The sequence below is a fragment of the Aspergillus campestris genome (genome assembly GCF_002847485.1).
Source record: "Aspergillus campestris IBT 28561 chromosome Unknown P168scaffold_7, whole genome shotgun sequence".
NCBI lineage: Eukaryota > Fungi > Ascomycota > Eurotiomycetes > Eurotiales > Aspergillaceae > Aspergillus > Aspergillus campestris.
Genome location: NW_020194342.1, coordinates 701435 through 716062, shown reverse-complemented (window position 1 = coordinate 716062; position 14628 = coordinate 701435). Strand labels below are relative to the sequence as shown.

Below are 14628 nucleotides of genomic sequence, written 5' to 3'. Positions count from 1 at the left end.
GTCCGTACCTGTCCGTCCTTCATAATCGCCGATAATGATCAATACAGACGGGCTCCGACGAGCGAGTCGACGGTAGAGTCATTTCGAGCATGACCGGTGCACAACGCGCATACACTGCTTAATAGTGGGATATGGCCGAGTTATCTTATCAAGCCATTGGCATCTCATTGCAGTGGTTGTCTCATCTGACAAGGGGCGCTAAAATGGGTAAAACTCTGGCCGGTTTGCTTGAAACGGGCTCTTCTTGAATAGCAGCACAGCACAGCACTACGAAATCTGATCTCATATTTGCCGTCCCATCTCCGTGAACTATTGACGATCCAGTCTCGTTTCACAGATTGACTAAAACGTTGATTGCAATTGCCTTACAACTGTATCTGGTTAGAGGAGCTAAGGATCAGAGCGCTCATTCCGGAGAACAAATATAGAAAAACAAGAAATAAACTTCCAATATAAGGTATTTTAGATTGATTCCTGCAGGGTGACACTCTACTGACTCTTGACAACATATCAACCTCGTATTATTCCGTTTGCGAGAGAATCCTCTGCCTATCTGTCCAGACAGTGGAGGGGCAATTTGGTAGCCATGATCAACCAGTTTGAGAAAGGATGCTTGAGTATTTATACTACGTCTTTCACTATCACATGTAGTGGACAATTGAGACAGTGTAAATTTTCTATTCCATAACTCCAGATCCCAAAATGCTAAGCCAGTCTAGATACATGTTACAGAATTCCAAAAAAAAAAGAAGAAAGAAAGGAAAAACACATCATAAACCCCCAAATGTATAACCTATTCGCTCCGTATCTCCGCAAGCCCCTTTCCAAAATATCCTTGAACCTTAGAGTCCCGACCAAGCATGGCCTTGGAGCTCCGACCAGGCATGGCCTTGGAGTTCCGACCAGGCATGGCAGTCATCGTCCTCAACTTCTCCTTGATAGACGTATATCCCACGCCCTCAACCACCATGCGCAGCGCCTCGAGGATCATCCTCTCCACAACCTGAATCCTCTCCGCGGGGACGCACTCGGTGTCGTGCTCGAGCCGCATCAGAATCGTCCCGTTGGAAACGGCGCAGAATTCAACCAGAAGCGCAAACTTGGAGCCCTTGTTGTACGTGATTACCGGGTCCAGCCCGTCCACGGGCATCTTGGGCGATGTGCGGTCGTCGTGGAAGGTTACCATCACGTCTAGAAGCGGGTGGTCGGGGAAGGTTGGGCGAACGCCGACGGCCTCCAGCAGCTGGTTCCAGGGGATGGCATGGGCGATGGCCGACTGGCTCGCCCGCTGTACCGCGCGGACGAAGGATTGAGTCGAGGCGGCGCTGGTGTCCCGGGTGCCTGGAAACTGGATGCGGATGGGGATCGGCTCGAGGAAGAGTCCGACGGTCTCGAGGTCGTCTTGGCCGCGGTTGAAGTAGGGTCCGCCGAGGACGATGTCGCTGTCGTTGCGGGTGCACTGGAGCGCTAGGGCGACTGCGGCTAGGGCTAGCTGGTGCAGCGTGGTGCTGGTGGCTTCGGAGAACTGGATGGCGCGCGTGGCTAGGGTCTTGCTTAGCTTGGCCATGTGGGTCTGGCCGCCGTAGCTGGACCGGTGGGTGAGGTTGGGAATGCTGTAGTCGCGGTGTGTGACGGCGCCGTCGAGATACTGCGTCCACCAGGCGGTCTCGGCGGTTGTCGCCGGGGTGCTCCATTGGGTGGTCTCGTGGTAGCGGCGCCTGATGGGCCCCAGGCCCTGGCCGCGATACAGACGGATGACTTCGGCCAGGATGACCTGCAGGGAGGTCAGATCGGCGATCAGATGGCTCATCGAGGCGAGCATCATTGTCTTGGACACGATGACCCGGATCGGGTGTTGGCGGTCGAGATGGAAGGGGCGGTTGGCCTCGCGCCAGAGGTTGAAGGCCTGCACCCGCATCACCTGCGGGGAATAGCGAGCGTATACGCGGCGGGGTCCCTTTCCGCGGTAATCGAGGTGTGAGCGGCTGCGGAAGATGTCGTGGCGGGCGAGGACGGCGTTCCAGCAGGCGATCAGCTGGTCGACGTCGACTTTGGAGCTGTCGATCTTGCAGGCGAACGTCACATTGAAGGCTGATGTACCCAGCTCGAGGTGATACTTGTCCAGCCATTCACACTCGATGGGAGACATATTGTTGCGGCCCAGGGGCTTGAGGGCTTGTGTCTGGGTCGTGGGCACGTTCGTGATAAGGCCGTCGAGCGTCTTGGCCAGCTCGGAGAGATTGGCCGACTCGACGATGCGGGTGACGGGCATCTTCACGCCATAAGCCTTGGAGATCTTGCTGGCCAGGCGCAGCTGGACGACTGAGTGCCCGCCCAGGGAAACAAAACTGGACTCGGGAGTAACAATGTCCGAGTCAGAGCCCAGGGAGAGCAGTTCCTTCCACAGATCGGCCAGGGCTATCTCGGTCTTGCTCGACAACTGCGACTTCTTGGAAGCTGCCGGCTGCGGGGGGGCTGCGGTGCACTGGTTGGCAATCTCCTTGTAGTCGAGCTTGCCGGCAGGGGTCATGGGGAACTTGTCGACGACCATGATGCGACGAGGCATGGCGTGCACAGGGAGCACCTGGGACATGCGGCTGCGGACATCGGCCACATCGAGAGTCTCAGGCTGAATCATGGCGACCAGGTAGTCGTCCTTAGGGCAGATGGCGACGGCCGTAGACTCGTGGATGGCTTGCGCCACACGGGTCTCAAGGTCGTTGAGGTCGGTGCGATAGCCGCGCAGCTTGATCTGGCGGTCGTTGCGGCCCAGACATTCAACCTGACCGGATCTTGTGAAGAAGCCACGGTCTCCAGTGCGGTACATCTTCTCTCCGGGACGATTGGTGATGGTGTCGGGCAGGAAGCGCTCGGCGGTCAGTTCGGGGCGTTGAATGTATCCATTGGCCACCTGCACCCCGGCACAGTAGATCTCTCCCACGACCCCGGGAGGCAGGAGCTGCTGGCTCTGGCCGAGAATGTAGATGCGAGTGGTGGGGTTGGGACCGCCAATAGTGACGGTTTGGCCGGGGAGCAGACGCGTGATGGTGGCACCGCAAGTGGCCTCTGTGGGGCCGTACATGTTGTATAGCGTGGTGGCAGAAGACCAGACATCGTTGACATACTGGGGCACCTGCTCGCCGACTAGATAGACGGTTCGGAGATCGGGGAAATCCTTAGGGGTGAGGATCTTGGCGACAGAGGGGGTCAGGATCGCAGCATTGCTCTTCTTCAAATGGGCAAAGGGGTTGACCCCCTCGGCCAGGACGAGCGTGGCTCCGTAGCACAGGGCGGAGAAGATCTCGTGGATGCTACCGTCGAAGGCCGGGGACATGAGCTGCGAGATGCGCTGGCCGGGAGCAGCAAACAGTCTGACTTCGAGGTCCGACTGGAAGGCAACCAGTCCGGCATGGTGGCACATGACGCCCTTAGGCTTGCCAGTCGAGCCGGAAGTGAAGCACAAGTAGGCGTTGTCTTCGGGACGGGGGCCGGGGCGATGACTGGGAACAAGATCGGCGGGAATTTCTTGAGTCAGCTCCTCGACAGACAGGCAGCGGTTGCAGGTGTCGGGCTTGAAGTGCCTCTGGGATTTTTCCGGCACGAGATAGAGCGTTCCACCAGCGGTCTGGAAGTTGACGCTGCGGATGTGGTCAGGCAGGCCGGGTTCTTGCGCAGAGTACACGCCACCGGCCTTGAGGATCCCGTAGATGGCGATGATCCAGTTGACCGACCGGTCTGCCAGCACACAGACGACTTCGCCCGGCTGGATATCCATCCGCTCAGCCAGGACGGTGGCCTTTCGGTCCATCTCAGCGTAGGTCAGCTGGACGCCGGCCTTTTCGACCGCAATGCCCTCGGGGGTTTCGCGAACCGCACGCTCAAACAGCGTGACGAGATCGTCGTGGATGGAGCTAAGCGAGGTCAAGTCGTTGTTGCAGTTGCCGAACTGCATCAGCGTGTCCCTACAGCCGTCGGTCATCAGCCCTGCCATGGACTGGCCCATGGACTGATCTGACAGCAGGGAGAGGATGGCATTTTGGAAGTGGTCAGCCAGTAGTTGGATGTCTTGACGGTTGTACTGCTGCGGCCGGAAGCAGAGACGGAGAGTGCCGTCGTAGGTGGTGTAGACCGACAGTGGAGTGTCGGGGACTACGCGGAACCAGGACTTCTCCACTGGGCGGACCGGGCAGTCGTCGGTCGCCTCCATCTCAAACTCCATGGCAATTGCCGAGGTGAAGTGTCTGCTGTAGCCGTCGTCGGGCAGAGAACTCTGGACCGTAGCCAGCTGCACAGAGTGGGCAAAAATGGTGCGCAGGAAGTCGCGGGTCGACATCTGGCGATCCAGGGCAACGTGGAAGGGAAGCACATTGAGTAGAGGGCCAATGGTGTCCTGCACGCCCGCGATGGGAAGGTTGCGGCCAGACAGGACGGTGCCAAAGACGACCGAGTCCGAGTCGGCGTAGAGGGAGAGGACCATGGCCCAGGCGGCGTGATACCAGGCGGCCAAGGAGACTCCGGTCTGACGGGCGTGGGCGGAAATCTCGGCGAGCGGAATGGAGAATGCGATGCTGTCGATTCCAGCGGGTATCTCCTCCCGGACAGGGGGGAGGACGAGCTCTCCGACGGGCTGCGGATGCTGCTTCTTCTGCTGAGCCCAGAACTGCTGGTGCTTCTGCTGGTCTTCCTGCTGCAGACGGCGGAGGTCATTGGCGACGCTGCGGAACGGAGTGCCGGGGGTGATGGTGCGGCCTGCAATGACATCGCGGACCTTGCCGTGGACGAGCTGACCAGACATGCCGTCTACAAAGGCGTGGTGGACGCGCCAGACGATAGTGCTGATGCCGGCCGCCGGGAGAGTAACAATGTCAAAGGAGCATTCGATTCCCCCCGGATCGACATCCTTGCGCAGAGCGACCTCATACTCTTCCCGAGAGGAGACAATCGTTTCGGTCCACTTGAACGGAGCGGTGGGCTGTTCGTGGCAGTCGTCCGCGTCAAAGAACATGCGGAAAATGTCCTCCGTCTGGATGACGTTCTGCCAGGCGGCCTTGACGATGGGGAGATGAGTAGTCTGGTAGGTCTCGAAGAAGTTGATCATGTTGGATCCGGGCGATGTCTGGTGGCTGTGGAGGAAGGAGAGCTGCATTTCGGTCAGGGTCGCGTCGGCACACGCTGTGACTTGCTCGATTCTCTTTTCAACCATCCGAGGTTGAGATGGAGGTTGAGTCAGAGTCTCAGTCTGAGTCTCCGTCTGAGTCTGAGTCTGCAACGGAGGTGCAACAACGGCAGAGGCGATGAGATCGGACATAGAAGGGCTCAGGAGAATAGACTCAAGGGTCAACTGGATGCCATCCTTGCTACAGGCGGAAGCCAGTCCGAGGGCGACCAGCGAGTGGCCACCGAGATTGACGAAGCTGGAGGATAAATCGATGCTCTCGACGGGGAGCTCGAGAAGACGAGCGGCGTGATTGATGATGGTGGTCTGCATTTTGTAGAAGTGAAGTCCTCAAGTGGTGGGATGTCTGAATGAATCGCGACGATTGAGGGGCCTTATTTGGGCTGTGTTATATTGTAGCTGTAACGCTATTATTGTTATTGATGCTGATGATGACGGTGCTATGGTCGATCCAATTCTCCCCCCTTATATATCCATCTCATGGAGGTCGTAGACTGAGACCGTCTGGTCGACACAAAACAGCCAAGGTCATCTCCTCGTCGTGTCAAAATCTCACGAAAGCTATGTAAGCTCCATCGCAATGTCAGCACGAGATGAAGCCGCCTCCGATCCATCTCCGGATCTAGTTAGAGATGCCATAGACAGATTTCGGACTCGATCGAATATTTCGTCCGTCGCAGACTGACTAAGTTCGGCGTTCTTCCAGGGTATATCTAGGGCCTCAAACCGAGCACCGCCCAGCCTAAAGTCGGATCCATCGCGTCGGATCCGGCTTACCCTTGACTAATTTACCCCATATACTATAGAATCAGGGTAGATGAAAGAGTATATAGGTCTAGGTCTGACTTCTTTCTCTTCGCTCGTTGAAATTCATATCATCAACACGCAACTAACTATACGGACAGCCCAACACAGAGTCTCACAAACAGTTATACAATGGCTCCTCCGAAAATTGCTATTATCGGCGGTAAGTATCTCGATCAATATTCTCTTTATCTTCTATTCTATGATATCCAATGCTCACTTCTCCAGCCGGTCCGGCTGGCCTCACTCTGGCCCGTCTCCTCCAGGCCAGCAACATCCCCTGCACTGTCTATGAAGCCGAACTCGACCGCCACGCCCGCACGCAAGGCGGCTGTCTCGATATCCACGAAGGCTCCGCCCAGATCGCCCTGCGTGAATGTGGTCTCTACGACCAGTTCCTCGCCGTCGCTCGCACCGAAGGAGAGGTCCTCAAGATCTACCAGCCCGACGGCACGCTCGTTCTCGACGAAGGCTCCGACTACGGCGAGCGCCGCCCCGACTCCTTCAACGGCCGGCCGGAAGTTGACCGCGTCGAGTTGCGCAACATGCTAATCGACTCGCTCGAGCCGGCCAGCCTCAAATGGGACCACAAGCTCACGGCTGTCAAGACGGAGGCCAGCGGCGCCCGTCTGTTGTACGACCTGCACTTCCAGGACCACGTCGAGACCGGCTTCGATCTCGTCGTCGGCGCAGATGGCGCCTGGTCAAAGGTCCGCCATATCATTACCGACACCCGGCCCGTGTTTTCCGGCATCAGTGGCGTCGATGTCAAGTACAGCGACATTGACACCGCCGATCCGGCGCTCGCCAAGCGGGTCGGCAACGGCATGTGTCTGACCCTAGGCAGCCACACCACCGTCCTGTCCCAGCGGAACGGCGATGGTTGCGTACGGAGCTACGGCTTCATGCGCCTGCCCGAAGACTGGCACTCCACCTGCGGCATCGACTGGACCAAACCCGAGGAGGCCAAGCGCCAGTTTGTCAACCGGTACTACGACGGCTTCAACGACGACGCAAAGAACCTGATTCTCGACGCCGACAACGATGTCGTTCCTCGCCCCATGTACATGCTGCCGGTCGGACACCGGTGGCTGCACCGTGCTGGGTAGGTCTCCCTCAGACAATGATTATAATCATATGGATGATACTAATGAGGCAGTGCTACTCTCATCGGCGATGCCGCACACTTGATGACCCCCTTTGCCGGTGTTGGCGTCAACGTCGGCATGGAGGATGCCCTAGAACTGGCCCACGCCATCATTGCTTCCAAAGCTAGCTGGGAAGAAGTACAGCCATTCTCGAACGTGTCTGGGCTTTCTGCGGCCATCCGTCAGTATGAAGAGAACATGTTCCCTCGGGCCGAAGGATACGCCCGAGAGACACGGATGTACCTGAATCTCTTCTTTAACAAGCGAGGGGGGCATGCCATGTGCGAACACTTTGCGCAGGCCAAGGAGCAGGAAAAGGCTGCTGCTGAAGGGCAGAAGAACGGGATAGCGGTGGAAAAGGCGATTACTGTTGAATAGAATAGATACCTTTGGATTAGGAGCTGATTATGTTGACGAATAAGCGCTTATGATATCCAATATACCCCAAGTTATTATCAACTACTTCGTTGCTAAAATGTCATAGCTAATCAGAGATGGGGAATTGTCAAAATTTGTGGAAGTGCATGTCAGCTGACTTAGAGTCAGCTCGGTGCGTATATATCTTCTAAGAATACTTGATTCTCTGGGCAGCTCGAAGGCTTTCTCTTTCCGATTTAGCGCTCACTGAGTAGACCTGAGCGCACCCTGAGCGCCATGAGCTGATCACTGAGTAGAAGCTGAGTAAAAGCTGGGCAGAGGGGTGAGTAGCCTGTGTAGGGTCGTCTGAATAAAAGACCTCATGCTAGAGTGACACTATTGTCTATTTTCTCTTGCAGTGCTCTTGACTCTCATCTGCTTTTGCTCACTCAAGAAAGAGGTCGCGCATTCTGCGAAGAGTGCGCTTCGAAGCATTCCATCGATCTTGAGGTGGTCGATCGTTGTGTTGCCAAAGATGGGGGGAAATACGGGTATATGCTACTTCGGGAAAGTGTTCGACGTTCTGTCGATGTAAGTGAAGAAAATTTGCCCAGTGTAGTTGCTGACTACAATCCCCTTGTTTCATTATTGTTAATCTACGATATATGATCTGACGCCGCTGGCTGAAAAGGTGGGTGTGCGTATCAGTGGCACAATTCGATTGAACGAGGAAATCTATTGCATCCGGGATAAGGGCGTTTGAATAGACTGTCCTAACGACGCTAGTGTTGATGACTGAACAAGTGCATAGTGCAGGGACAGACCTGTGATACTTGATTGGTGACATTTCAGCTTCGTGGTGAATAGTCGTGGGACAGGGAGGGGCTTGAGAGGTAAGTGAATAGTCGTGGGACAGAGGGGGGGGGCTTGAGAGGTGAATGAATTGGCATACGCTGGGTTTTAAGTTGGGAACATAGGTGTTAAGTGCTATCACATAGCTACTATGCAGTGGACCGGGAAGGAAATGTGGTCTTTTGGACTGTCTAAGCTGCTGCTCCTGGTATATTGTAGTAGGTCTCTACTTTGTCTTCTTACATGTTGGCGGTATACCCTATCCACTGGACAGAGTCTTCAGTCATGCCCGAGTCTCACGAATAGTATACTATTCATGATACAATGTTTTCCTTTTCTAACTCGATATGACCACCAGAGAGTGAGTGGACTTGCTCTTATCAGGGTCTAATTAGACCTTCTTCTTGACAAGCACACCCTGAATCCTAGGCAGCAAACTAAACGGTTCTTCAGGTTCTTCGATCTGGTGCGGATTTTCCCACTCTCCACAATCGAGAATGTCCGCCAACACATTCCGGGTCAAATGACATCCGACAAATGTGCTCCAGGCAGGATTCCAGCAAGCTAAGGTTCCTTCATGTTAGCCGGTCTGCATCGCTCGTCGTGTCCTCCACTAGAGAACAAGCATCTATAGAGTCCACCCAGAAAAGAATAACAGCTGGCAGAGACAGACATACCTTGCGCTACAGTCGTCAAACGGTCTCTGCTCCATCCGTGTTCCCAGAAGATAAACTTGCCCCCAGGTCTGAGCAGCTTCCACACCTCCTTCATCACGTTCTTTGGATCCTTTACGGCACACAGGACCTGGATGCATAGCACGGCATCCAAACTCCCGTCCGTGATTCCCTCTTCTCTCAGAACATCGCTATCTTCAACGCCACAAACTATAAGCTTATACCTATCCCGCAGAGTATGCTTGTCCAAGTTGGCATTGATGTCTTTTCCAAAGTGGGGGTTCGGTTCAACACCATAGACCTGTTTGACAAGAGAGGTATCGTAACGATGAATCTGATTGCCTGGCCCAGGGCCCAGTTCGAGAACAACGCCGCTAGCGGCTTGTACGAGCGAGGGAACAATGGTTGTGTCTTCGTAAGCGATAAAATTGCCAGCTGCGCATGATGGTCAGTCTACTTTGTACACGAGTTGAGTGAAGGGACGATATGACGAGTGGGTTAGGTTACAGGTTATACTGAGCAACTTTGCTGAAGCGGCATCTCGAATTTGTCGTGGGTGGCCAAGTGCGGCGAGACCTTCTCGACGAACCGCTTGTGTCAAAGCTTCCCAGTGCACTGTAGGGTTGGGGATGATTAGTCGAGTTGTAGAAGGAATTGGTGGCGGGGGTGACAAAGACTTACGGCAAATGGAAAACCAGATCAGGCCCCATGGACGGAGAATGGAAGCAAGGCGGCCAGGTTTGGGGGGCATGGCTATCTACGTGATGTCGAACCTTAAGAAGGCGTGAGGTCGATATATTCGTAGAATAGGGACGAAATTTGTATCGGGAAGAAAACAGACGTTGGATGTTGGTGGACGAGTCCCTCGAGTGTCACGGTTAGCAGTCTATATCTATATCAGCCTAGGTTGGACCTCTCAAGGCGATCACGTACGGTTCGGGGCTCATGTAGTGTACGGGGGTCGACCGGAGGTTTTCACAGTGGAGCGCGTCGAATAGATCGAGGCAACAGGAGACTCATTTGCACCTCGACGACCTGTTCATGAGGACTTATGGCGCAATCTAGCCTAGTTATTAGGATGAGGGTAAGCTGAGCGAAAAGACCCCAACGCTGAACCGGTACTGACTAGTATTGAATCCTTAGCTGGGCTTTTGATACGCTACTCTTGGGGTATTTTCTGGTCACTGGAGTTTTTCTCTGTAATAGTGATTTATAGTATAATATAAACAAACACATAAGTTAAATTTTCATCTTTATTTTGTATCTATCTTTTTTATTGTTGACAGTGAGTCCCGATAAACATTGATCTTGTCACCACCGAGCCGGCCACCTTGTTTTGCATCAATAACACACATATCTATGCATATAAGAATTTGTCCACAATTGAGGCTTTATTGAACAGCCCAAGTATGTGACTCCAACTCAGTGCAATCGATCTCTGATCATCGTAGCAACAGTGGAACTACCAACCCCCCGATACATCTAGAAGACAAACGAATCGCAGAAAGCGATAAGACCAAAGACTAGTAACTATGGGGTCCATCCAGGCGGCCATGCATTTGTCCTCTACTCTCCAGGATGGAAGAGACGTTGTTCATGGCGCTCTCGTGGAACGCTTCGAAGTCTGACTACGTTAGCAGAGATCAACGAATCTACGATCAAAGACATACCGGACGGAGTCGAAAAGCAGGAGTAGATATTCCACAACCAGTGAGTCCTATTCGGACCGACCGCGCGGACCTCCATGTACTCCCAATACCCGGCGATCTGACCTTGTTCGCCGTTGGTTTGATTATAGTGGAACGGCGTGTCGACCATGTCGTACTTGATCTGAAAGCCGGAACGGAAGGGGAGTTGTTTGTACATGGTCAACTGGTTTCATCAGCGTGGTTCTATTCATGGTGTCATGATTCATACCCGCTCCGTGGCAGGAAAGGCGGCCGTGTTGGGAAGCTCCCCCATAAGTGTACGGTCAGCGCCGACCATGTAGGGGTGGCCCGCTGTCTTGATGGGGCTCGAGCCGAACCAGGCAGTTTCGAAGTCTGTCCATTAGTTACCGGGGACAGAATTTGTGGAAGGGGACTTACAGTTGCCGGTGATGGCGGTTACATCTTTGACGGTAGCAGGATACCGGGCCCAGGTCGTGCTATTTACAAAGGTTGTGCCGGAGGGACAGGCGCACGCGCGAGGAGTGGCGGCACTGCAGAGGGGCAGGACCCGGGTGGAAAGGGGTATGGCGAGGGCGGAGAAGATGAAAGTAGCAAAGGCAAAGAGCTGCATGTTGAAGAGATTATCGTGGAGTAGATTGAGGGGTTGGAGTTACTCAAGAGTTGAGTCTATTGGGCTGTTGTGTTGTGCTGCTCTGCTGCTGCTGGTGAGAGATGATCGGCGTTAAGCATGTTTATATAGTTTATTCCCCTCTTCTTCTCTGTCTTCATACTTTCTGTTTCTGTATACAAGGCTATACAAGACATATCGGACCTAAAGTTTGAAACAGTTGGAGTGGGCGATAAGCACCGAAGTCATTCTCGAGGGCCTGAGGTAAGGCTGACGCAAGAATATAATTCAATTCGAATCAATGGATGTTTGAATTATGGATATAATCTGAATAAGAATGTCAGATCTGACCCAGTGAAAGGAAGTTGTCCAGCCACCCATATTGGACATGGATACACTGACCAAGTCAGCCCTATTGTCCTACCTACACATATATATGAACTCTGACGGTCATCACGAACACCGGAGCATCAACGTCGGACCCCAAACATCACACTCGACCCGGATCCGAACGACTGAAGGACCAGAATCAGGTTGAGAATGCAGTAGAGCTAGGATGCAGAGTATATGTAAAATGAATGATTGGAAATGAACGAGCATCTTCGTCTATCACATTCTTATCTACTGTCATAATGGTCACCACGATGGATCTAGCCAACGGAGAAACTGTTATCGAAACCCGAGATCGCCAGCCAGAGTTCCAACAACACCCCTCCTTCATGAATCCTCGCATATTTGAACTCGCGGGCGAATCGTCCTGTCCTCGCCAGGCCCCTGGTGGCTGGCCAGAACTGCCACCAGCCCGCTGGCATCAACGACCCGGCCGCAACGCCAGCAGAGTCGGTAGTCTGAGCCGAAACCTCAGCGTCCCTAGTGAAGTCTTTCACGATGCCATCGAACCCCAAGGATGGGGGACGAATGGGCTAGGAAGTCCCGCCACGAACAAAGAACTGCGCGAGTCGATTGTCGTTCAAGCAGAACCAGAACCAGGGTCAGGGGATGGCGAAAAGAATAGACACATCGGAAACGAACCGCCACAAGAACCACCAAAAGAAACCCACCGGCATGGACCGCGGGTGTGGATGGTTATGGTTGCGTTGTGTATAACGAACCTTCTTGTCGCGCTGGAAGGGACGGTGATATCCACGGCGCTGCCTACCATTGTTCATGATCTGGGCGGAGGACAGGCATATGTCTGGGCGTCGACCGGATATTTCCTCACCAAGTAAGTCTCCATCTACTAATATGCGTTGATAGATGCTAATGAGCACGCAAAGCACCGTCTTCCAACCGCTGTATGGCCAAATGGCAGACGTCTTTGGCCGTCGATGGCTCATCATTTTCGCCGTTGTCATGTTCATGGCAGGCAGCGCAATCAGCGGCGCTGCGCCCACCATGGGCGCTCTCGTCGCCGGCCGCGTTATCCAGGGCATCGGCGGCGGAGGCATCACTATTCTCGTCAATCTGATCGTCTGCGATCTGGCCCCCTTGCGGGAGCGAGGCAGTCTGATGGCCGTGGTCTTTGCCTGCATCTCCGTCGGCACTTCCCTTGGCCCCATAATCGGCGGCATCATCGTCCAGCGCACCACCTGGCGCTGGGTCTTCTATCTCAACCTGCCTATCGGAGGCATTGCGCTAATCCTACTCTGGATCTTCCTCCAAGTCGGCACCCGCGACAGTTCGTCCCTCCGTCACCGGTTAAAGCAGATCGACTACGGCGGCAACGTTATCTTCATCCTTGCCATCTCCTTCATCCTCGTTGCGCTGGCATACGGAGGCACTCAATGGGCGTGGGGCTCCTACCCGACCATCATCTCCCTCATCTTCGGTTTCTACGGCGTCGCCGTCTTCGTCTTTTACGAGCAGAGCAATTTCTGCCCGGTGCCCACACTTCCCATGCGTCTCTTTGCCCGTCGCACCTCCGCCACGGCGCTAGCCATCACCTTCATCCACTCCATGCTCACCCTTCTCGGCATCTACTTCCTCCCCGTCTACTTCCAGGCCGTCCTCCTCGCCTCTCCGATCCGGTCCGGCGTCATGATGCTGCCCACGGTGCTGGCCCTCGTCCCCTCCTCGGTCATCAGCGGTATCCTCCTCTCCAAAATCGGCCGCTACACACCCTTCCACTTTGCCGGCTTTGCCCTCTTCACCCTCGGCTTTGGCTGCTTCTGCACGCTGAATGTTCACTCCCCCACCGGCGCCTGGGTCATGGTGCAGTTTGTCGTCGCCCTCGGCTCCGGCTTCTCGCTCAGCACCCTGCTGCCCGCCGTCCAGGCTGAGTTTTCCGACCAGGACACGGCTGCGACCACCGCTGCGTGGGCGTTCGTGCGCCAGTTCGGCGTCGTGTGGGGCGTTTCGGTCCCGTCGGCTATCTTTAACGCCCAGGTGGACCACTACCTGCCGGGGGTCAGCGAACGTTCGGTGCAGAAAACGCTGAGTGGAGGCGCCGGGTACGAGCACGGAACGAAAGAGTATGTCATGTCGTTGACGGACGACGTGCGAGAACAGGTCATCAGGGTTTATTCAGACAGTCTTCGGGTGGTGTGGATCTTTGCCACGGTCATGGCTGGAGTTGGGCTTTTGCTGGTGTTTTTGGAGAAGTAAGTTTGTCTCTAATCTCTCTTGATTCTCTCTTTTATCTCCATTTTATGGCATTACTGACTGTTTAGGGAAATCCCATTGCGGACAGAGTTGAGTACCAAGTATGGTCTCAAGGACGATCCCAAGAGAGAGAGCCAGGAGCCGTTAGTTAAGAGAGAGGAGGCGTAGCATCTGGTCTCTATTGTGTCTATTATTATTGTTAGCATTTGACTTTGACGATACGAACTATGACCTACTCTGAATTTTTATTTCGAGACCATCATCCTATAGAATTGATTACATGACTCTATTCACACTTGCATTCCATGTGAGACTAAATCAACAATTATTCCAACAATCTATGAATAACAACAAGAAATATATCTTTTAGAATATCCAAAGAAATATATATATATGTATAATTTATGAGCTTTATCTATAGCATATCGTGATACCCTCTGAATTTCTAATATAACAGTGTTAAATCAAGTTAATCCTAGCTCGATTTCTCTTTGGTTTTGCGAATGATGGGATCTATAACTGCTGGGTATATTTGTCAATTTGAGCCCTATACCAATCGTTGGTCAATATTTTGGTATAGCGGTATTGAGACAGCCCAACGCACAACACTCAGGGACCCAAAACCGCTGTGGATGCTGACCCCTGCCACGGAAGCGCACCACTGCGGATCCGGTGTGGTTCGGTGCTTTTCCTATGACTGTCAGAATTATCTTATCAGAAACATAGTCTTATATCTGAA

The 14628-nt window shown here is 53.8% G+C and overlaps 5 protein-coding genes across 5 annotated transcripts; 2 read left to right on the top strand and 3 right to left on the bottom strand.

The window, feature by feature from the left end:
* Positions 1–793: 793 nt before the first annotated feature.
* Positions 794–5488, bottom strand: P168DRAFT_270112 (acetyl-CoA synthetase-like protein; the record flags this gene model as incomplete). The annotated part of the gene is made up of 2 exons (XM_024835189.1): positions 794–834; positions 880–5488. 2 exons carry the CDS (start codon positions 5486–5488, stop codon positions 794–796), a joined length of 4650 nt encoding a protein of 1549 aa, XP_024692276.1.
* A 704-nt stretch (positions 5489–6192) lies between these two features.
* On the top strand, positions 6193–7506 carry P168DRAFT_344784 (FAD-dependent oxidoreductase; the record flags this gene model as incomplete). The annotated part of the gene is made up of 2 exons (XM_024841848.1): positions 6193–7085; positions 7140–7506. The coding sequence occupies 2 exons, from the start codon at positions 6193–6195 to the stop codon at positions 7504–7506; spliced, it is 1260 nt and encodes a 419-aa protein (XP_024692275.1).
* Positions 7507–8627: 1121 nt separating this feature from the next.
* Positions 8628–9762, bottom strand: P168DRAFT_305024 (class I SAM-dependent methyltransferase; the record flags this gene model as incomplete). The annotated part of the gene is made up of 3 exons (XM_024838891.1): positions 8628–8901; positions 9015–9446; positions 9693–9762. The coding sequence occupies 3 exons, from the start codon at positions 9760–9762 to the stop codon at positions 8729–8731; spliced, it is 675 nt and encodes a 224-aa protein (XP_024692274.1). The 3' UTR covers positions 8628–8728.
* A 772-nt stretch (positions 9763–10534) lies between these two features.
* P168DRAFT_282398 (uncharacterized protein) lies at positions 10535–11291 on the bottom strand (the record flags this gene model as incomplete). The annotated part of the gene is made up of 4 exons (XM_024835982.1): positions 10535–10635; positions 10682–10883; positions 10929–11053; positions 11099–11291. The coding sequence occupies 4 exons, from the start codon at positions 11289–11291 to the stop codon at positions 10535–10537; spliced, it is 621 nt and encodes a 206-aa protein (XP_024692273.1).
* Positions 11292–11920: 629 nt separating this feature from the next.
* P168DRAFT_282397 (MDR family MFS transporter) lies at positions 11921–14057 on the top strand (the record flags this gene model as incomplete). The annotated part of the gene is made up of 3 exons (XM_024835981.1): positions 11921–12513; positions 12566–13888; positions 13958–14057. 3 exons carry the CDS (start codon positions 11921–11923, stop codon positions 14055–14057), a joined length of 2016 nt encoding a protein of 671 aa, XP_024692272.1.
* Positions 14058–14628: the final 571 nt, after the last annotated feature.